The sequence below is a fragment of the Chiloscyllium punctatum genome, chromosome 6 (assembly GCF_047496795.1).
Source record: "Chiloscyllium punctatum isolate Juve2018m chromosome 6, sChiPun1.3, whole genome shotgun sequence".
Classification (NCBI taxonomy): Eukaryota; Metazoa; Chordata; class Chondrichthyes; order Orectolobiformes; family Hemiscylliidae; genus Chiloscyllium; species Chiloscyllium punctatum.
Genome location: NC_092744.1, coordinates 74,303,600 through 74,325,829, shown reverse-complemented (window position 1 = coordinate 74,325,829; position 22,230 = coordinate 74,303,600). Strand labels below are relative to the sequence as shown.

Below are 22,230 nucleotides of genomic sequence, written 5' to 3'. Positions count from 1 at the left end.
GAATGGCCAGTGAGCCGGAACTCAGCTTCTGTTTGAGCATACACCCTAGGATCATCTGCTGTCTGGAGTCTGGTAGTTTTGGTTTTATTACAACAATACTAGATATCTCTTACGATTGAAGCTGTTTGGCTGTACTGCAGCCCAGACTGCAATCCTCATAGTGTTCAGTGGCTGGATTGTGGAAGGCATGGTGCAGGTGATGGGTGCTTTCTTCATTTATGTCTTCACTTAAAGGGTGCTAATATCACTCCGCATCATCCATTTTCCTCAGAGTTGTTGAGGAGCAGGATATTTTAATTTTCACGTTGAGAGTCTTGTAACAGAAACACATTTGGGTGTATGCACCTGATTTCTCCGTTCTTAGTATGCCTGAACAGAGGAGTTTTTCCCATTGTCTCATTTCCCAATGTTTATTTCTCAAACAACGATATTAAAATAGATTATTTGGTTGTATTTGCATTTTTTTATTGGACTTTGCAGTGTGCAAATTGTCATCAGTTTTATCTACATTACAACAATGACTGTAGTTCAAAGGTCCTTCATTGGCTGTTCAAACACTTTTGGACATCCTTAGTTGTATAAACCATGATTTCAATTTTTTTCTTACTAAAATCAAACTTTCTACCTTGAACGGATCGGAAGTTTCTTTCAAATGACTTGAACCTGGGACATTTAAATAACATCAAATGTAACTATTGGACCCAAAAGAAATGGAAATTACTCACAATTGAGCAACATCATGTTATCGCCTAAATATAAGTAAAACATTGCAGATGTTAGAAATTATAAACAGAAACAGAAAATGCTGGAGAAATTCAGCAGGTGTGGAAGCATCTGTGAAGAGAGAAACATTTAAAATCCAGTGTGACTCTTCAGAACTGCAAAAAGTTGGAAAGTGATGATTTTGATGCTGTTAGCAGAGTTGGAGGAGGAGCATGTTGAACATATGGTGAGGGTATCCAGAACAAAAGACAAAAAAGTACTGATAGTAGTAAAGGAGATGTAGAGAGAATCGTTGCAAATAATAGGTGTGAAAAGGAGAAAATGTCTGCTGTGCAGAATGCAAAGCCAGCAAAACCAAACAGGGATGGGGTTGTAATCAAGAGAGAGGATAATCACCATGCTCTGAAGTTGCTTAACACGAAGTTGAGTTTCAAAGGCTGCAAAAGGCCTTAACAGAAAATGAGGTGCTGTTCCTGTCCTTGGGTTTCCAGGTTTGACTAGTGGCTCAGTGGCTAGCACTGCTGCCTCACAGTATCAGGGATATGTGTTCGATTCCCATTCACCCTATAGTTGAAAGGGTTTCCTCCTGCAGTCTAAAGATGTATAGATGGATTGACCATGTTAAATTGCACCATGATGTGCAGGCTCAGTGGACTAGCCATGGGAAATGCACAGTTACAGGGATAAGGTAGAGGGTTGGTCTGGGTGGGACGCCCTTTCACTGGTCACTGTAGACATGATGGGCCAAATGGCCTGCTTCTGCACTGTAGGTATTCTGAGACAGACTGCCTGAATATAAACAGCATTTTTATCGCACCAACACTTCTCTGCCTGTTGGAGGCACTTTTGCTCTCTATTCTGTTTTACAGCATTGACTGCTTGCCTGTTAAATGCACAAATATGTTCATGGAAGCTGCAGATTTGTACAAGCTATCAAGTATAGCTGCATAGCCAACAAACTTGATTCCAAAATGAGTTCCTACAATCCATTTTTAATTCATAACAATATTTATTTTTTTATAAATTGACTTAACAAAGGTTGACAGAACATTTCAATGTGACCTTTATAGAAATCTTTTAATTGAGCATAAAAAGGCTGCTGAACTGAGTTTTCTTCATTAATGAAAACAAAATTGCTACTTTCATCATTTGCCCCTTTCAAAAGGCAAACAACTTATAGTTTTGTAAAAAAAAAATCATTTAGAAGAATGAGACTTGAGCCTTGCCTTAATGTTAATAAGAAGTCACTTTCCTTTGACATGTTTTTGCCATTTGTAATTGACGGACTGAAAGTGGGAAAGCTGCCCCAGGCCTTCTGCCAATCTGAACCTGTAATCAACTGCAGAAAGGTGTGTGCAGGCTGCAGAGCATGACTTACTTGTCTATGCCCTCCTCTCTCTCTCTCCCTCCCTATGAGAAGACATGACTCTCTGTTGCCTCATTTGGCACCTTCCCAGTTGACTGAACCAAAGTCACAAACAATTCTGTGGAAAGCTGTGCACTGCTGAACCAGTGTGTGACCTCATGGGTCTGCTCCTTACCCATCCTTTTATTTAACTGTTTTTTACAGCTCAAAATATATAATTAAGAAGAAAGACAAACATGATTGGCAATTTTTTAATATGTTAACTCCTGCTCATGTTTAAATTATCAACGTCGTAAGCATTTCAATAGATTCAGTCTTCATACTATATCTCGACCATGTCACAGTACTGAGTCCTCCATCTCCCCACCTCCCTATCACCACTTGTCTATAACTATTTAGATTCAGATAGACTCTCAGACTGCATGTTCTTCCATCACTGACAATTATAAATAAGGGTAACCAATAGCCTCGTGGTATTATTGCTGGATTATTTTTCCTGAGTCCCAGATAGTATTCTGGGCACCTGGTTTTGAATCCTGTCACAGCAGATGGTGGAAATTAAATTCAGTTTAAAAAAAATGGAATTAAGAATCTAATAATGACCATGAATCCATTGTCAACTGTCAGGAAAACCCATCTGGATCACTACTCTCCTTTAGAGAAGGAAGCTGCCATTCTTACCCTGTCTGGCCTTCATGTGACTCTTGACCCACTGCAATGTGGTTGATTCTTAACTGCCCTCTGGGCAATTAGGGATGGGCAATAAATGTTGCCTGGCCAGCAACATCCGCATCCAATGAATTAATAAAAAAAATTATAAAATCATACAGAATAGGAGACCATTCAGCCCATCATATGTCTGCTCTTTGAAATCGCTGTCAAATTAGTCATTGTATTCCCAGGCTCTGTAATTTTTTTCAAGCATGTATCCAATTCTCTTTCAAAAGTTATTATTGAATCTAGTTCCATCACCCTTTCAGGCAGTATGTTCGGGATCAGGCCACTTCGCTGTATGAAGGGAATTCTTATCCTCTCTCCCTGCGTTGTCTGCCAATTATCTCAAATCTCTGTCTGCTTATTGACCCTCTTGCCAATGGAAGCAGTTCTTACCCATTTACTCCGTAAAACCTCCTGGTAATTTTGAACGCCTCTGTTGAATCTCACAAAGAAGGTACTGTTTACAAAATTGGCACCATTCTGTAATTCTGAGGCCACAATAACAGTCATTGAGAGGAAGTGGCAATACCCATTGTTCGGACATTCAGTAAAATACTCAGTACTGCCATCCAGGTGTATCACCATAGACTTTTTTTTGAACAAATGAATGCAAATCAAATAAATTTTGCTGGAAATGGGCGGCAGTGAGAAGATGAATTGGAGCTATGTTTTTCTAGTTCTGTTCAAAGTTTTATATGGACTAGATATTGACAGCGTTAATGTAATAAGGCTGACTATGTTTTCACTGACCCAGTAGTGAGCATTCCCACCTCTGACTCAGAGGTTCAAGTCCCACTGCAGGTCTTGTTCACAAAAATCTATATTGACATTCCAGTTCATAACTACGGGATTGCTACACGGCCTGGGTGGTGCCATTCAAATAAGGTGTTTGATGTAACCCTGTTATGCTCGCACAGGGGTATGGGATCGAACACATGACACGATTTTGAAGACCGTTTTTCAAAGTTTCTTCAAAAATGCTTTTCCCTCCACTTACACCGCGAAAACAAATCCATGCAGGTGGTGAAAGTTTGCAATGTGCAGATTATCAGCTACACACTGCGACTGTATAAAGGTATTTCATTAGCTGTGGAGCACTTAGGGAGAGCTAAAGTTGTGAAAGGTGCTACAGAAATTAGTTTGGATAATGTTCTAAATTTGACACACACATCCAACATCTACCGACATGTAAAACACCTAAACATAAAACGGGACACACCTTAGCCCCAGCAATAATTCCTAAATCACTTCCTTAAAATATAATGACATGAAATTCCCAGTTGTATAAAACGGCCTCTCTCTGACCGGGTCGCTCACATTCCATCAGACTGTGTTTTCTGCAGTTGAGTTATATGCTCAGTCAAAACCACAATCTTAAATTTGTATAAGATTACACTGAGCACATTTTTTTTCCCAGCCCCGCATCGCTTGCACACAGCAACTGCTTTGCAAAGGGGAAACAGATAAGCTCTATTCATTATGCAACTCCTTAATGTAAGCTCCTGGCACAGCTCACGCACAAGCTCCAGGACTAAGTCCGTCCAAAATAGTAACAATCAACACCATCTAACGAAGGGACAGCAGGAGGTCGGCAATTGAGACGAGCCGTGTATGTTTCTTAGACAGACTTTCTGATGTTCACAGGAAAAGAATGCTCAGTGTCATCTATTTCATGCGGACACTGTTCAAGGTAAGTTGCTGTTTCATGTTAAGTTTGCTAGCAGTCTCCCGAGTCGGGGAATGCTGCCAAGGTTGTGTTCAGAGAGCGATAGAACGGGGAGCTTGCCTCTTTCTTTCAGGCATGCTCCCAGATTTCCGGACTGTGAGTCGGTGAGAGGGCGCTGGCCTGATCACTGTGGCCATCAGAGACGGAGGTTTAGAAGCTGCGATGTCTTGTGGCTCCCACATTGCTCTGTTGTGACATGTTGATTTATCCCACTGGTAAACAACACATCGCAACGTTGATTATCGAACTGCAGGACAACAGCGTTTCTCTTTTTGTTCTCACTCTCTCTCTCTCTGTCTCTCTCTCAAACTTGGCTCGTTTGGATGTGATCTATATGGACTTCAGTAAGGCGTTGGACAAGGTTCGCAATGGGAGACTGATTAGCAAGGTTAGATCTCATGGAATACGGGGAGAACTAGTCATTTGAATACAGAACTGGCTCAAAGGTAGAAGACAGAGGGTGGTGGTGGAGGGTTGTTTTTCAGACTGGAGGCCTGTGACCAGTGGAGTGCCACAAGGATCGGTGCTGGGCTCTCTACTTTTTGTCATTTACATAAATGATTTGGATGCGAGCATAAGAGGTACAGTTAGTAAGTTTGCAGATGACATCAAAATTGGAGGTGTAGTGGACAGCGAGGAGGGTTACCTCAGATTACAACAGGATCTGGACCAGATGGGCCAATGGGCTGAGAAGTGGCAGATGGACTTGAATTAAGATAATTGCGAGGTGCTGCATTTTGGGAAAGCAAATCTTAGCAGGACTTGTACACTTAATGGTAAGGTCCTAGGGAGTGTTGCTGAACAAAGAGACCTTGGAGTGCAGGTTCATAGCTCCTTGAAAGTGGAGTCGCAGGTAGATAGGATACTGAAGACTGGTATGCTTTTCTTTATTGGTCAGAGTATTGAGTACAGGAGTTGGGAGGTTATGTTGCGGCTGTACAAGACATTGATTAGGCCACTGTTGGAATATTGCGTGCAATTCTGGTCTCCTTTCCATTAGAAAGATGTTGTGAAACTTGAAAGGGTTCAGAAACGATTTACAAGGATGTTGCCAGGATTGAAGGATTTGAGCTACAGGGAGAGGCTAAACAGGCTGAGATTGTTTTCCCTGGAGCGTCGGAGGTTGGGGGGAGATCTTATAGAGGTTTACAAAATTATGAGGGGCATGGATAGGATAAATAGGCAAAGTCTTTTCCCTGGGGTCTGGGAGTCCAGAACTAGAGGGCATAGATTTCGGGTGAGAGGGGAAAGATATAAAAGAGACCTAAGAGGCAACTTTTTCATGCAGAGGGATATGGAATGAGCTGCCAGAGGATGTGTTACAATTGCAACATTTAAGAGGCATTTGGATGGGTATATGAATAGGAAGGGTTTGGAGGGATATAGGCCGGGTGCTGGCAGGTGGGACTAGATTGTGTTGGGATATCTGGTCGGCATGGATGGGTTGGACCGAAGGGTCTGTTTCCATGCTGTACATCTCTGACTCTATGACAGGTACAGTGTGTACACAGAATTGGCAACAGTTCACATCTGGAGAGTTGACCCATCGGAAGCTAAAACTAGTGCCTCTACACCACATAAACGTGATAGATTCTGTTTCTATTATGCAGATACTGTAAGATGTAAGAGTTGTCAATACCTCATTATAGAAGTATGAATGCTTTTACGTACCATATTTTGACTCGCTATCGGCTGATACTGTTTATTCTATTGAATGGGCAGGGCTTTTATAGAAGGCCTGTCACCAGTCAAAACAGGCTTGTTCATGCCAGAACAGGCTAGGCTGCCATAACATACAACACCCATTCATCAGCTTCAACTTTCATTCCCTTTATCATCAACACAAAGTAGCAGCACTGTTTATCCTCTGTCAAACATACTGCAGTAAATGACTCAGTCTCCTTTGACAGCATCTGTTGCGACCTTTATCACATGTACACCTGAACTATAAGGGCAGGGGATGTGTAGGGACCCTACCTTGGCCAGGCAACCACAACACATGTCAGGTTAGGCATGTGTTATCCGAATGAATCAGCTGTTGCTGGGCAAAGAGAAATTTGTATCAAGGATTACTGTGGAGCAGAATGTGAAGGAAATTCATTTCACAGAGATGATGTAACTGAGATGTACTAGTTTTGTGTTAAGCTGGTGCTGGTGAAATCAAAATTGATTTATTGTCTGATACTTTACATTTATTAAATAAATTTTGCACATAGCTTCTGTAGGCTTCCACCAAAACTATTCAGATTTGCAGACTGCAACATGTGTGTAAAAGTGCATCTTGTTACAGGAAGGCAAGCTCCCTGATTAATCTGTCAGACATCATCTGCTCCCAAACCGACACCTTATTTCCATTGCAGACACCATGGCACAAATATATCATGGAGGATATCTAAGATAACATTACATTGGACAAACAGGCAGAAAACTAGCCACTGGGATACATGAACGTCAACTAGCCACAAAAAGACATGACCCATTCTCACTGGTATCCTTACCTACAGATGAGGAAGGATACCACTCGATTGCGACAACACATCCATCCTAGGAGAAGCCAAACAGAGACCCGCGTGAGAATTCTGAAAAGCATGGAATTCCAACCAGAAGTCTGTCAACAAACGCATTGACTTGGATCCCATTTACCACCACTGAGAAGAAGAACATGAAATGACATCACCACAGAGAATGACATCACCACGTGAAACGACATCACCAACCCAAGGAAACCTAAACACACAAATAGAAAACACGCGGAGGCTCACTGATTATGTTACCTAGTATGGTGACGAAATGTCTGAAAACAAACCTTTCAGCTCAGCAAGCAAATCTCCATCCAGAACCTCAACCTGAGGTACAAATCTTCTCAAAACTCACCAATATCAGAGGGCAAGATCTCTCTTGAACAAGTGTGACCATTGTGTTGGTTCATACTCTGACATTTGTGCTGTTTTATTTTGATACTCGTTTTAAAAATTAAAATCACTAGCATCCTCAATGAGGCACGAAGACATGAGGATTCGTGCTATATTTCGAAGGGATTATCTTTGATCATATGAAAGAAATTTAAGTTAGAGTACTTTGTACTAATTTCAAGTCCGGGACCATTTATTTTATTGAACTCAGCTATGTAAATTGGCTCAAGAATGCAACATTGTTTTTCTAGATTTCATCAGCACTTAGTACTCAAATCAGAGATAAATGCATGTAAGTTGTTTGGTGACCAGTGGACTTGCAAACTCTCATGTGATGTATTCCAAACAACAAATTCAATGGTGTCTCTTTCGCAAATTGATAAATGTTAATTTGTATTTAGTATGTGTAACTGCATTTTAAGCAAATTTACTGCTGCCTACCCTTAACTGATTAAACAATCAAACAAAGGTATATTGAAAACACACCTTTGTGGACATTTTCATTGGTGTGTTGTACATTGGTGCTTTTGAACAAGGGTTTGTGCTGAAACTACTCTGCTCTCTCATGGATACAAAGGAGATTGTTGGGGTATAAATCCCTTTCCTGGTGCAGATTAGTTTTTTTCATTCTCCCCTTCAGTTTGAAACAACTTGGTTCAGGAATATTTGTCTGAAATGAAAAAATTGGCATGAAGGACACATCTCGAGATTTTGGATGGAACCTTTACATCTTCCATTCTGTGTGAAACCTGGAATTGGGACTCTTAAATGGTGGAGCAAGTTCAGCCGCTAGCCAAATAGGGCTAGAAAGGAGAGTTCTTCTTCACAAACTACAAACAAACCAGATTTGTAACAATCACCATGAAGAGAAAGAAAAAGAGCTTGCATTTAGTTTGTACCATGCAAAAGATCCAAAATCCTTTGCAGTTAAATTGTACCTACTATTAGGTAGAAGAAATGTAAGTTGAGTGTGAATCTAATTGCAGCTAAATCCCACAAACACCCAGTCTGTTTCAGTGATGTTGGTTAACTCCCCTGTTTATGACAGAAGATCTTATGTGATAAGTTAAGAAAGCAGAAAAAGCCTTGGTTTGAGGTCTCATTTGAAAGATACCACATCTGACATTATCACCCTCAGTCAATATTGTACTGAGATATTTGGCTAAATTTTGTACTCCATTGTTGGAGAGGGACTTGAACTCACATCTTCCTAATTAACAGGTGGTGGCACTACCATTGAGCTAAGGCTGACTTCTAAGAGTGACTAAAGAAATAACTCCGAGCAGAGTTAAAAATCGCACAACACCAGGTTGTGGTCCGACAGGTTTATTTGTAAGTACTAGCTTTTGGAGTGCTGCTCCTTCATCAGGTAGCTACCTAATGAAGGAGCAGCATTCTGAAAACTTGTATTTCCAAATAAACCTGATGGACTAAAACCTTGTGTTGTGTGATTTTTAACTTTGTTCATTCCAGTCCAACACCACTACCTCCACATCGTAACTAAGGGCAAGATAAGCCAAAGTAGAAATTAGGCAAATTTTAGTTATTTATCATCTTAAACAACTGGATCATTTAGCATAAATCAAGATCATTTTTATGAGTGTTAAAAAATTTGTAAAAGGTCTCGAAGATCATAAAAAGGATAGGATGGTTGAAATAGTAATATTATTTTTGTTGGTTCGTAAGATACAGAATTAAGATAATGACAAAAATAATTTGAAGATGTTTGGAAAATGTCTTTAAGCAAATAATTTTTTACCATAAAGTGTGTTGAAGCAAAGTCCGTGAGTGCAGGAAAGCCTATGACTAACATGCTTTTGCCAGAACACTTTGCTTGTAACCACAGATGTGCATGTCCTATAGCTACACAGGGAGATTTTAGTGTTCACATGGACGTGAATCATTCGGCTCTTAGCTTGTTTTGTTAGTGCTCACTCACTCTGCCCATACTTGGAGGCTGCTAGCCTCTATGTACCTCACATTGTTTTCTAAATGCACATTGATTGACTTCAGAACTGACTTGTAGGCTGTCAGCCTCCTTATGGGCCACATTGCTGTTTTTGGTGCACAATCTTTATTGCTCAGTCCAGGCTGCTAGTCATCGTGGCTTTTATTGCTGTTTAGCACAGAGGAAGAGGCAAGTAGCTTGTTATGGTGGAGAGCACTGAACAGTCAATCAGTTAGTGAGAGAGGCATTGGACATATTGCTATGGCAACTGTGCTATGTCAATGCCAGCAGTTTACGCAGCAAATATATTTCATGCATTTCAAGCAAACGTCCACACCTGTAAGTTAAAAGGCTACAGTGCTTAGTGGAGTGAAGGGTGACTGCAGTCAGTCAAGGGACTTTGCCATAGTCAGTTAAGGGACTGATCCAGTTCCAGTCCCAGTGGTTGACCAAAGTCAGTCAGGTGCTCAGTCCTACCCGGGTCCAGGGATCCGCGCCCTTGAAACCTGTGGATTTGGCCGTGGTCACTCCTGCAGGTTCCATCGGTCCAGAAGTTACAGTTAAGTCTGTTGGGTGGCTGTAAGATATCAGTTAAGGGGGGGGAGTTCAGTTTTTCTTACATGAGATAAATGGAGGATTGGATATGATTGAAATGGATAGAAATGGATAGTGATGATGCATGAATGATGATAAAGTGACCCCAGTGAGTGTGTAGGAAGTGCAGCATGCAGGGAGCATTAGTAATTTGGAAGGGTCAGGTGGGTGAGGACCATTGAGTGGTTATGATGCACATAGTGCAGAGCCTTATTGTTGATGAGAGTGAAATGTGTGCTTGCAGTGGCAAAGTTAGAGTGAGTGTAAGGTTGCAAAGAGATATGGGAGCACTCACCATTGAGCAGTGCAGATCATTGAAGTTTTTACTGATGCTTTTCATACAGATCACAGCACTGGTCTGGCCTGGAATCAATGAGCAAGTCACCTGGCTCTGGCAGCATGCTCCTCTTTGGTAGTCCACTGGAAAATGGGTTACCCACCTCTCCAACAGCCCATCCCCCAACATCTCCAAGTCTTTGTGAAAAAGAGAGATTGCTCAGCTTTTCTTCTGTGCCTTGTATCCAGTCATAACAGTTGAGCACCAGTGTGAGGGCTATTTCTCAGCTTGCTGTGTGTGGCTGGGCTTTAGATATAGCACTACAGGCATGACATTGGAAGGTCCTGGCAGTAGCGACCATTACATGACTTCCCAAGAAAAGTGCACAAGAACTGGGTTGTGTAATTAAGAGGTGAAGACTGGAAGATCATGTGAAAACAAAACTCCAAGTCATGATAGACCAAGAATCATAAGACTCACTCAACAAAATGCTTGAACTGCAACTGGGGAGACAATGGCTTCAGTGGTATCATCACTGGACTGTTAATCTAGAGATCTAATTAAAGTTCTGGGGAGCCAGGTTCGAGTCCCACCATAGCTGATGGTGGAATTTGAATTCAATAAAAAAATCTGGAATAAAGAGTCTAATGATGACCATGTTGATTGTTGGAAAAACCTGTCTGGTTCACTAATGTCCTCTAGGGAAGGAAGCTGCCATTTGTACCTGGTCTGGCCTACATGGGACTCCAGATCCACAGCAATGTGATTGCTTAGAGTGCATTAAGAATCAATCAGGGATGGGCAATAAACGCTGCCTCGCCAGGGATACCTTTCTCCTCTAAATGAATAAAAAATGGGGGAAATTCTACCTTCTAGATTCTTTTGGGTGGAAAAAAGGATAATTACTTAAAAAGTACTATTGGATATAATGTGGAATGAGCAACAAAGATATTTTATAAGAATTTTGGGGCAAGAGGTTAACAGGGGAAAGAGTAGGACAAGGGTTAGGAATAAAGTGGCAATTTGTGTGTGGAACCTGAAGATGTGGGTGAGGTTTTGAATGAGCAATTTGCGTCAGTATTCACTATAGAACAAGGTGGTGTAGTTTTGTAAATTAAGGAGGAGACCTTAATCATTGAGAGGATGACATTTTAGCCACTTTAGCAAGCTATAATTTGGATAAATCCCCAGCCCTTTTCAGCTGCATCCCAAGCTACTGTGGGAGGAAAGGGAGAAAATTGCAGATTTCAAATTCTCTCTGGCAGACTTGTCAGAAGACTAGAACACAGCTAATATGGTATCATTATTCAAGAACGTTGGTAGGGATCAAGCAGGGAATTACAGTCGATCATCAGTGGTAGGGAAACCTATGGAGATTCTGAGGAGCAGAATTAATCTCCATTTGGAGAGGCATGGATTAATCAAGGAAAGTATTCTTGTGGAAAACGTGTCACAAACTTGAGTGAATATTTTGAGAAGGTGACTAGATATGTTGTTGAGGGCAGTGAAATTGATGTAGTGTTGATGGGTTTCAGTAAAAATTTTGACAAGGCGTCACATGGAAGACAGTTCAAGAATGTAAGAGCCCTTGAAACCCAAGGCAATTTGGCAAATTGGATCTAAAATTGGCTTTCTGGTCAGAGACAGAGTGTGCTGGTTGAAGATCATTTATTTGACTGGAAGCCAGTGTTCACTGCTATATTGTAGGGTTTCTTGCTGGGAACCTTCCTGTTTATAACGTAAATTCATTATCTAGCCACAAATTTAGCAAGTTTAATCAGTGAGTTTGCAGATGGTGTGATATATCATGAAGAAAAAGGCCTTAGGCTACAGGACTGTATAGGCAGGATGGTCTGATGGGCAGACAGTGGCAGATATAGCTTCAACTTGATAAGTGTAAAGTGTGTAGTTTTTTTTAGGAGTAACGAGGCAAGTGAATACACAATAAATGATAGGAACCTGGGACCTGAGGAGTAGTGAGGATCAGAGGGACCTTGGTAAGCATGCCCATAGATTCATGAAGACATAGTGCAGGTGGATAAGGTGGTTGAGAATGCATGTGAGATTAATGCTTTTTATTAGTCGAGACATTGAATACAAGAACAACGGGGTTATGATGGAGCTGTATTATAATGTTATTAGGCCACAGCTGGAGTAATGTGTATAGTTCTGGTCACCACACTAAAGAAATGATGTGATTGCACTGGAGGTGGTGCAGAGGAGGTTCAACAGGATGTTGTTCAGGCTGGAGTGTGTCAGTCATGAAAAGTTTCTACTTAGGCTGGGGTTGTTTTCTGTGGAGCAGAGAAAGTTGAGGGTGGTCTGATTTAGGCCCACAAAATTATTAAGGGTAGCGATGAGTAGACGGGTAGTTAGTCAGAACTTCTCCCTTTCATGGAGGGTAATTGCCAGGGGCATAGATTTAAGATAAGGGGCAAAGGGGATATATAGCATGTTTTTCTCTCTACATACTGGGAAATGGAGATTAATTGGATATTTATTTGATGACTGGAGTAGGCACAATGGCTAAAGGGCTATTCCATGCTGGAATACTCTGACTCCATGACTCCAGAGGAAGTAGACCAAGTTGTCTATTTGGAGGTTAGTACCAGTACAGAGCTGATGGGCCAAATGGCATCTTTCCATTTTGTAGTATTCCCTGATCACACAGTATAGATCTCCCCAAAATTGATGTGCATTTCCAAAATCAGCCATGAGTGACATATTAAAGCAACATAGTCTTTGGAGATATTCTTTAGTGTTATCTTGGAATTAAATAACTATCAAATAAAAGTTAATTGTCTTGTATAGAACATGAATATTGCAGATAAGTGAGGGATCCATTTTGGAAGACTCAAGGCATGTGTTTAAGGCTTGCACTTTTTCTGAATTAGCTGGAAGTATGGAGAGGCTATAGTTCCAAAACTCTTTCTCATGGTAATGCCTTGGCTAATCAGAGTCAACTTACAAAGCAATCAATTTCCTGTCTTTCCTGTGTCATAGCTTGCTGTGACCATTTGAAATTCGGCATTCTTGTGTTTGTCCTGAAGAATGAGACAAGCAACATAGAGGTCTTTTCAGCAATGTTGAGAAATGTTACCTATTTGGCAGTAGGAATAGGAAGGTAGGGTCAAGAATAGGCCCATCAGCTTACCAAACCTGCCCCACCATTCAATACAATTATTGCTGATTGAACACTTCAATGCCTTTTACCCACACTATTCTCATAACCCTGTGAGCCATTGGTAATCATAAATCAATCAAACGCAACCTTAAATATGCTCAAAAACTGAATTTTCACAGCTTACTCTGATAGAGAATCCCAAAGTTTCCTATCCCTCGGTGTAAATACATATCTCCTCACCTCCAACCTAAATGGCATACCCCTAACTTTTAAATTGTGTCCCTGGTTCTGGACTCCCCAGCCAGGGGAAACATTTTATCTGCCTCTACCCAGTTATCCTTTTAAGTATTTTGTTAGTTTTAAAGAGATCAACTCTCATTCTTTGAAACTCAAGAGAATACAAATCCAGTTTGCCCTGTCTCTTTTCATAGGCCAGCCCTGTGATCATGGGTACAAGTCTGGTGCACCTCCTTTGCACTCCCTCTATGGCAATAATATCTTTTCTGAGATAAGGAGATCAAAACTGCACCCATAACTCCAGGTGCGGTTTAACCAAACTTCTATACAATTGAGCTGAAAATGTGTTGCTGGAAAAGCGCAGCAGGTCAGGCAGCATCCAAGGAGCAGGAGAATCGATGTTTCGGGCATGAGCCATTCTTCAGGAATGAGCCATTCCTGAAGAAGGGCTCATGCCCGAAACGTCGATTCTCCTGCTCCTTGGATGCTGCCTGACCTGCTGCGCTTTTTCAGCAACACATTTTAGCTCTGATCTCCAGCATCTGCAGTCCTCACTTTCTCCTTCTATACAATTGAAGCAAGGCTTCACCGCTCCTGCACTCAAATGCTCTTTCAATGAAGGCTAACATTCCTTCAGCCTTCCTAATACTTGCTGGACATACATGTTAGCCTTCAGTGACTTATTGACCAGGATACCTAGGTCCCTTTGCATATCTGCACTTTCCAACCTCTTATTATTAAAGAGATGTTCCACATTATATTCCACCTTATATTTCACTAAGCCTGTCCAAATCCTCTTGTAGCTACATTACATCTTCCTTACAATGAAAATTCCCACTTAGCTTTGTATACCTGCAAATTTGGAAACATTACATTTGACTCCCACCTTCAAATCATCAAGATATATTATGTACAGTTGGGGTTCATCTACTGATTATTGCAGTACCCTATTAGTCAGGGTCCGCCAATGTGAGAGTGACCCATTTATTTCTACTGTATGCTTCTACTCTATTAGCCAGTCATTAATCCATGCCAGTACATTCCCTTCTATTCCATATGTTTCAATTTTCCAACCAGCCTGTTATGGGAGACTTTGTCAAAAGCTTTTTGTAAAGTGTATTACATCCGTCAGCTCTCCTTTATCATCTTTGTTTGTAATAATTTCAAAGAATCCCAACAACAAACAATCCTCTTTGCAAATCCATGCTGACTATGCCCAATCAGATTATTATTATCGAAGCATCTATCACATCCTTTAGAATACATTTCAACATTTTCCCTATTACTGATGTAAGGTTAATGGTCCCATCGCTCCCTGTTTTCTCTCTCACTCCCTTCTTAAATGATGAGATGACATTTGCCATCTTTCAATCGACAAAAATCATTCCAGAAAATATGTAGACTTCTGGAAGATAATTACCAATGCACCATTTATCTTTCTAGTCACTTCCTTAAACATGATGGAATGTAATTAATCAGGCCCCAAGGATTTATCGGCTGTCAGCCTCATTAATTTTTCCAATGCAATCTTTTTACTAATGTCAAAGTTAAAAATCACACAACACTAGGTTATAGTCCAACAGGTTTAATTGGAAGCACTAGCTTTCAGAGTGCTGCGCCTTCATCAGGCGGTTGTCTATTTATTAATGTCAATTTCCTTCAACTCCTTATTCTTTACAGCTGCTTGGATGGCCAATTAGGGAGATTGCTTGTATCTTCCTCAGTGATAAAAGGTATAAAATAATCATTTAGCTCGTCTACCATTCCTCTATTCCCCATTATAAATTCTCCTTACTTTGTTTGTATTGGACCTACATTCATTTCAGGGAGAAAGTAAGGGTTGCAGTTGCTGGAGATCAGAGTTATAGAGTGTCGTGCTGAAAAAGCACAGCCTGTCAGGCAGCATCCAAGGAGCAGGAGAATCAACGATTTGAGCATAAGCTCTTCATCAGGAATGAGGGGATGGCCTAAGGGGCTGAGAAATAAATGTGAGGGGGGTAGGGCTGGGGTGGCAGGTGGCTGAGGATGCGATAGGTAGATGAAATTGGGGGTGAAGATGATAGGTCAGAGAGGAGGGTGGAGTGGACCTTGGATCAGAAGGAAGATGGACAGGTCAAGAGGGCAGTGCCGCATTGGAAGGTTGGATCTGGGATAAAGTGGGGAGAGGGGGGGAATGAGGAAACTGGTGAAATCCACATTGATGCCTTGTGGTTAGAGGGTCCCAAGGCGGAAGAAGAGGCATTAATCCTCCAGGCATCAGGCAGTAAGGGTTTGGTGGTGGAGGAGGCCTAGGACCACCTCCCCCCCAGCCCCATAATCATCCCATTTATCTCTCAGCCCCTTGGGCCCCTCATTCCTGATGAAGAGCTTATGCTTGAAATGTCTACTCTCCTGCTCCTTGGATGCTGCCTGACTGGCCGTGCTTTTCCAGCATCACATTCTTCGACCACGTTCATTATAGCCAGCATTTCCTTTGTATGGGCATTCATATGCTATTCTTGCTCTCCTTATCAGCTTCTTGGTGCTCCTTTTGCAGTATTCTAAAAACCCTCCCAATTCACAAATTTTCTGCAGGTTTAGCAACTTTTGTTTGCTAGTTTTATACAATCCTGAACTTGCACAGTTGACTGATCTTTTGAGGGTTTTTGTACCATAAAGGCATGTATAGTTGCTATAAGTCATATAAGAGTTCTTGAAAGACTATCCATTGCCTATGTACAGTCTCGCATTGCAATATATTTTCCCAATCTATCAATTTGTGCATCACACCTTCATAATTTTCCTGGTATGAATTTAACATCCTTGTTCAGATTGTCTATATTGTGGTCACTCATCCCTAAAATGTCTTTTACAACAAGATTGTTAACTAGTGTTTTGTCATTGCATAATATTAGATTGAAAATAACATGTCCTCAAGTTGGCTCCTCTATATTCTGCTCTAGGAAACCACCACTAACACACTGCAGGAACTCATCCCTCATAGCTTTAGTTATCAACTGGGTTACCTAGTCTCTGTGCAGATTGAAGTTGCCTGTGACAATTCTGTTGCCCATGCTACACGTTTTCCTCAGCTCTCGTTTAATACCATGCCCCACACTACGACTACTATTTGGTAGCCTGTAAATAACTCCAACCAATGTCTGCTACTTTGCTGTTTCTGTATCCAATAGATTTCACACATTATTTTTCAGATCTGGGATACTCCCTAACTAATGTATTGATCCCATCTCTTCTTATCAGCACAACCCCACCTCCAGTCTGTCTTGTTTGTCTTTCCTAAACATTGAATATCCTTTAATATTGAGTTCCTAATCCTGCTCACTATGCAGCCATACTTTTATAATGGCAGTTAGATCATACACATGAATCTCTATTTGTGCCTTTAGATCATTTACCTTGTTGTGAATCTGATCGAGTGCCCTTAACTTTGTCTTTTTGACATGAGTATGCTTATAATGCAGAATAAATACTCAGCTTTTTTTTTTCTCCTGTCTTCTAGTCTTCCTGGGATCTTTTAGACTTCCTGTTATGAACTTTACCTTCTTCCAATTCAGGTTGTCCCTTAAGTTCCCATTCCCTGATAAAATAATTTAAGCCTAGCCAAATAGCAGTAACAAATCTTCGAAGAGGATATTACTAATGACCATATTAAGTTGTAACCTATGAAGCTTGTAGATGTACCACCTACACCAGCACTGACCTGAATGCCTCAGAAATATGATGTCCTATTTCCTTTACCAGTTATCCAATTAGGTATTCAATTGCTCAGTTCTCCTTTTCTTAATCTCACTTGCATGTGCAACTGGGATTAATCCTGAGTTTACAGTTCTTGAGGTCCTTTCTTTTAATTTCCTTCCTAACTTCCTGAAATCAGTCTTCAGGACTTCATCCCACTTCCTACCTCTGGCTGATTCCCCTCTTCCCCCAAAAGGACGTTCTGCAGTCTCTCCATGACATCCTTTTAGCCTGGCATCAGCATGTTTACATACCATTCTGGAGTCAGGTTTTATGCCATAGAAACTCCTGTCTGATTCCCTGAGTAAGGAATCCCCTGTAATTAAGGCTTTTCCACTCCTCTACCTCATTTCCTTCACAGCTGAGCCACCCATGGTGCCAAGAGCTTGGATCTCGTTGCATTCCCCTGAGGAATCATTGCCCTCACCACTTTCCACAGTGGAATATTGATAAGCAAGCATAACAGAAACCAGGGCCTCCTGTAGTAGTTGCTTGGTTTTCTTTCTCTGCCTGGGAGTCACCCATTCTGTCTCTGCTTGTACTTCCAATCTGTGATGTGACCACCTCCCTAAACATGCCATCCATGCAGACCTCTGCTTTGTGGATGCACAACGGTGACTTCAGCCACCACTGAAGTTCCAAAACTAATCAGGTGCTTATCAACTTCACTTATGATGTCATGCCCCAATCGGTCTCACAAATATGCTTCTCGATCCATGTCTTATTTTCTCTCTGTTGCTTCTCACTCTGGAGAATCTGCTTCTTGCACTAAAGCTGAACTAAAACACCTCTTTCCCCATCTTCCCTGAATACCCTCTTTGACCTATGCTCATTGATACTCGTTCCGTTTCTGTCTCATTTAGGAACATAAGAACATGAGTAAGCCATTCAACTTTCAAGCCTGTTTTGCGATTCAGTGAGATCAGGCTGATCTGAGCCTAACTTCTGAGCCTTTGGCCTATTTCTAATTATATCTTGAGATGCATGAGAGTTGACACCAGAGCACCCTCCCCTGAAAAGTCAAAACCTGGATTGCAACATTGTCTCATTTGTTATGTTGTCAGTGGTTGCCCTGAGAGGGTGTTAATGTCTTATCTTCGGAATATGGTCTTTTTTTTTGATGCCACCGAAAAATGCCCAGATTTATTAAATTCCATGAATCACCAATAAGAGATTTGAATTGATAAGGCTGTGATCACAGTTGAGGCTGCTAGATCTGTACCCAGATCACGAGGGGGTTACATCTGAACCTGATAGGAAACAATTTTGGTTCTATCATTATGTACAATTCTCATAACACAGTGAAAAATCCATACACAATGATATTTCCTTTATCATGATCTTATTGACCTGTTGATATGAACTGAGAATAAAAGATAAATTATTACTTATGGCAGTTATAAGTAAAGTTTTATGTTGTGCAGTCAACTTATCAGTATTGGGTTTAATGATGACTCAATTCACTTGGAATTAAATGAAGGGAAAATGGCTTCCACCTTTCTCTTTCATTTGGGATGAAACATAGTCCTCCAAACAACATGAAACCCATGTCTATTCAAACTATCACACCCATGGTTATATATCAAGACCCCAGATGCTCTAAAGATAGCACTGTTACCCTTGCATTTTCTGAAGGTCAAAATTAATCAATAATTTGTAGAATTCAAGTTTAGAAAACTCTCCAAATTCCAGCAGTATTTCAGTTGATTTGAAATATTTCTGAACACTGTATTTCTGTTCTGCCCTACCAGTGAGAGCTGAAGCATAGGGTGACAGGCATACTAATGATAGCACTTCAGAAACAGCTTTGTTCTTTTTTTCTACTCAAAATTGCAAATCAATGCCCCTCTCCTACTGGTTTTCAGATTCATTCTTATTTCTTTTGCTTAGCATGCAGTCATTTGGCGCCTCCATATGAAAACAGAGGACTCTATGTGGAAAAGCCTTCTTTATCCATTTGCAAAGGCAATTATCCAACTTCAAGTTTGGGTTCATCTGAGGGAGCACAGCACAGATTTTACATGGTGCCATAAGTGATTGAAAACTGCCCTGTAACTCGCTTGTCATTATTACGCTTCAGCTCAAAATTTCAATTTTATAGTGTAACTGAGCTCCGTTGCCCGCAAGCTCACAAAATGAATGAATGCCAGTCGGTAAGTAAACATCTGAGTATCTGTCACATTGCCAGTAGGTCAGGATTGCAGACTTCTGTCTCTCAGCAACTGGCTAAAATATCAGAATGGGCCAGTGTGTGAGTAGTCTCAACTGGATCTATACTCCTTCAGTTTAGTAGAAATTGCATGGGCAAGATTTTTAGCCCCCGAATGGGAGCGAACACTGAAGTAGACATGCATGAAAATTCAGACTGTTGAACAGGATGCCACTTTGCCTGTAACATCCTTTCCCTGCGCTGTTTTCCTGAAAGCACGATGAGGGTGTAGCAGGGATAATCAGTTGTAAATAACAACTAGTCAGTTAAGAGAATTAAAAGGCCACTTAGTTAGAGCCCGTTGTGAGACGCTGACTGTGTTTTCTACTGAACCTTCAGATCCTGGAGATAGGTATAGGCCAGGTGCCAGGAGGTGACTCACCAGCAGCAGACTAGATGTCAATGCTTCAGGCAGCTTAGGGGCCTTCCCTGCCTCCCTGGGTTTAGCTGAAAGGTGTCCCCTTACAGTAATGGCCTGACTGCTGAGGGCATTTTATTATTAAGGTTTTAAAGAGTCGGAGAGACCCTCTCTCTTTCATACCTGGAAAGGCAGCCTGTACTTCAGTGCTGGGGGCTTCAGCACTTCTTACGTGGTGTTATCAGGCATTTGTGCTGTACAAAAGGAATCAGGATGTTATCAGGAATTTGTGCTGCCCAAATATCACCCATCTCAGTGTACTGTAGGTGATTATTAGTGATATATGATGTGGTATTTTCAGCAGCTCAGATCATCAAAATACCTAGTTGGTATATTTTCTCACATCAGTGACTATATGGTCGATTTGGTTCAACTAGGTGGAATTTCCCAGGCCAAGAAAGTAAGTTCATAAGAAGTGATGGGGAAGGTGTGGAAAAAGTGCCATGTTAATTGCAATTCTATCAACACATTGTGGGTAGATTCGTTGCCACCAATCCTTATTGATCATAGTCTGATGTTTAGATATCAAATGGAGGTGAAGTATGCAGTCTCAGTCTTGATTAGACAAGATATGTATGCTAACTATTTAGTTACTTTAAATCTGGGATAAAAGATGCACTCTTTATGAGATATCATGCTTAAATTATGTGTAAGCATAGATTGTTACTTTAGCTATGCACTGTTCAAACTGAGAATTATCACTGAACTGATTAGTTCAGCCAGGAACAGGCCTTTACATTCTGATGGGCAGAGCTTTTCTTGTGATGACTATTAACTCTTTCAAGTTCTATACAACAATAAAAATTGCAGAAAATGTTTGCAAGTTGACATCGCAATGTATCCTTGCCTCTCTCCATCTTTCCAGCACTCCCCCACTTTGCTTCCAAGGTAGCATTGCTGAATGCAGGAAGGTTACATGTTGCTTTTGCAATTGGAAGCATGTTGAAGAAAAGCAGAGCCATTTGAAGGTAACTGGCCTTCTAGTACTGGAGAAATGATGCTCTGTCTACCACCAATTCCTCCTGTCAATTAAGACCAACTTTCTGAGAAGTGGAAGTCACACTGGAAACCACTGAAGATATCTTTAATTATCTGAGGAGAAGTATAGGTAAAGGAGAGGGGAGAACAGAACATGCTCTACACTGCGTTAAGCTACCATTTACTCAAGAGGAAAATTCCTGATTTGTATACTCTGTTTGAAGTGAGATTCCATTCTGTTGTAATTGGTTTTTGAATAGTACATCAAAGCTCCTTTGAGATGTACAGTTTCATCCTCAATTTGCTCCACTACTCTTCATAAAGTGCTGACTTTTGCTGTGAGGTTGGAGCATATCTCTCCAGGATTGGTTATACTGCTGTGTGAGGGATTGGCGATTTCTGTCTCTAAATCCCCACTCCAATTTGCCTTTTATGGGATCTTGCAGCTGACCTTTTAAAGCCATTTTATCAACCACTTGCTGAAAGGTTGCTCTTAAAAGAGACTTGTCTACGTTTTTTGAAAGAAAAATATTGTAATGCCAGATTTCTCTCTCACTTTTATTTTTGATGGGTGTGTTTTTGTAGAATTGACAGCAGCTGAATATCATTGACAGAGTCACCCAGCAGGAGAAAGTGAGGACTGCAGATGTTGGAGATCAGAGCTGAAAATGTGTTGCTGGAAAAGCGCAACAAGTCAAGCAGCATCCAAGGAACAGGAGAATCGACGTTACGGTATAAGCCCTTCTTCCTTGGATGCTGCCTGACCTGCTGCGCTTTTCCAGCAACACATTTTCAGCAGTCGCCCAGCAGCCAATTGTAATTAAAACTATTACAGGAGCTCAGCAGAACGGCAAGATCCATAAATGAAGAACGGTTATAAAAACAGCACTTGCAATATAAATTGTCATTTGCTGTGAAATTTGACATTGTTACTAGATTGACAAAGCATCCAGTCCCAAGCTACACAGACCTATGCAAGAATGTTTATTCTGTAAGTTGCTTCCAAAGCTTCACAATTGCAGTTTTTCATAAGCAAATAAAGAGGAAGACAAGATGTAACAAGAGGAGCATGGTAACAGCCTTAAGTTTTATAGCCTTCCAGAGGCCAAATAAAAATTTTCTTTGTGGCTTACAGGTCTGTCAAATGTTTTTAGGACTTTGTTTTTAGCTGAAGGAGTCCACATAGAGTGGCAATCAGAAGTCCACCCCAGACTTGTGTTCACATCTGACCATGTATCATGTGACTAAATTGTTTTAGAACAATAT

The 22,230-nt window shown here is 41.0% G+C and overlaps 1 protein-coding gene across 4 annotated transcripts in view; it reads left to right on the top strand.

Annotated features, from left to right (window-relative positions):
* The window catches only part of LOC140479074 (rho guanine nucleotide exchange factor 4-like), a 474,075-nt gene that overhangs the window by 164,611 nt on the left and 287,234 nt on the right, over positions 1-22,230 (top strand). Inside the window, exon 1 of one of the 4 annotated variants that reach the window (XM_072572910.1) lies at positions 4,212-4,496. The exons of the other annotated variants lie outside the window; for them this stretch is intronic. Coding sequence (XP_072429011.1) covers positions 4,458-4,496 — 39 coding nt within the window. The 5' untranslated portion in view covers positions 4,212-4,457. Of the gene's footprint in view, positions 1-4,211; positions 4,497-22,230 lie in introns of those variants that run through there. 4 annotated transcript variants of the gene reach the window in all.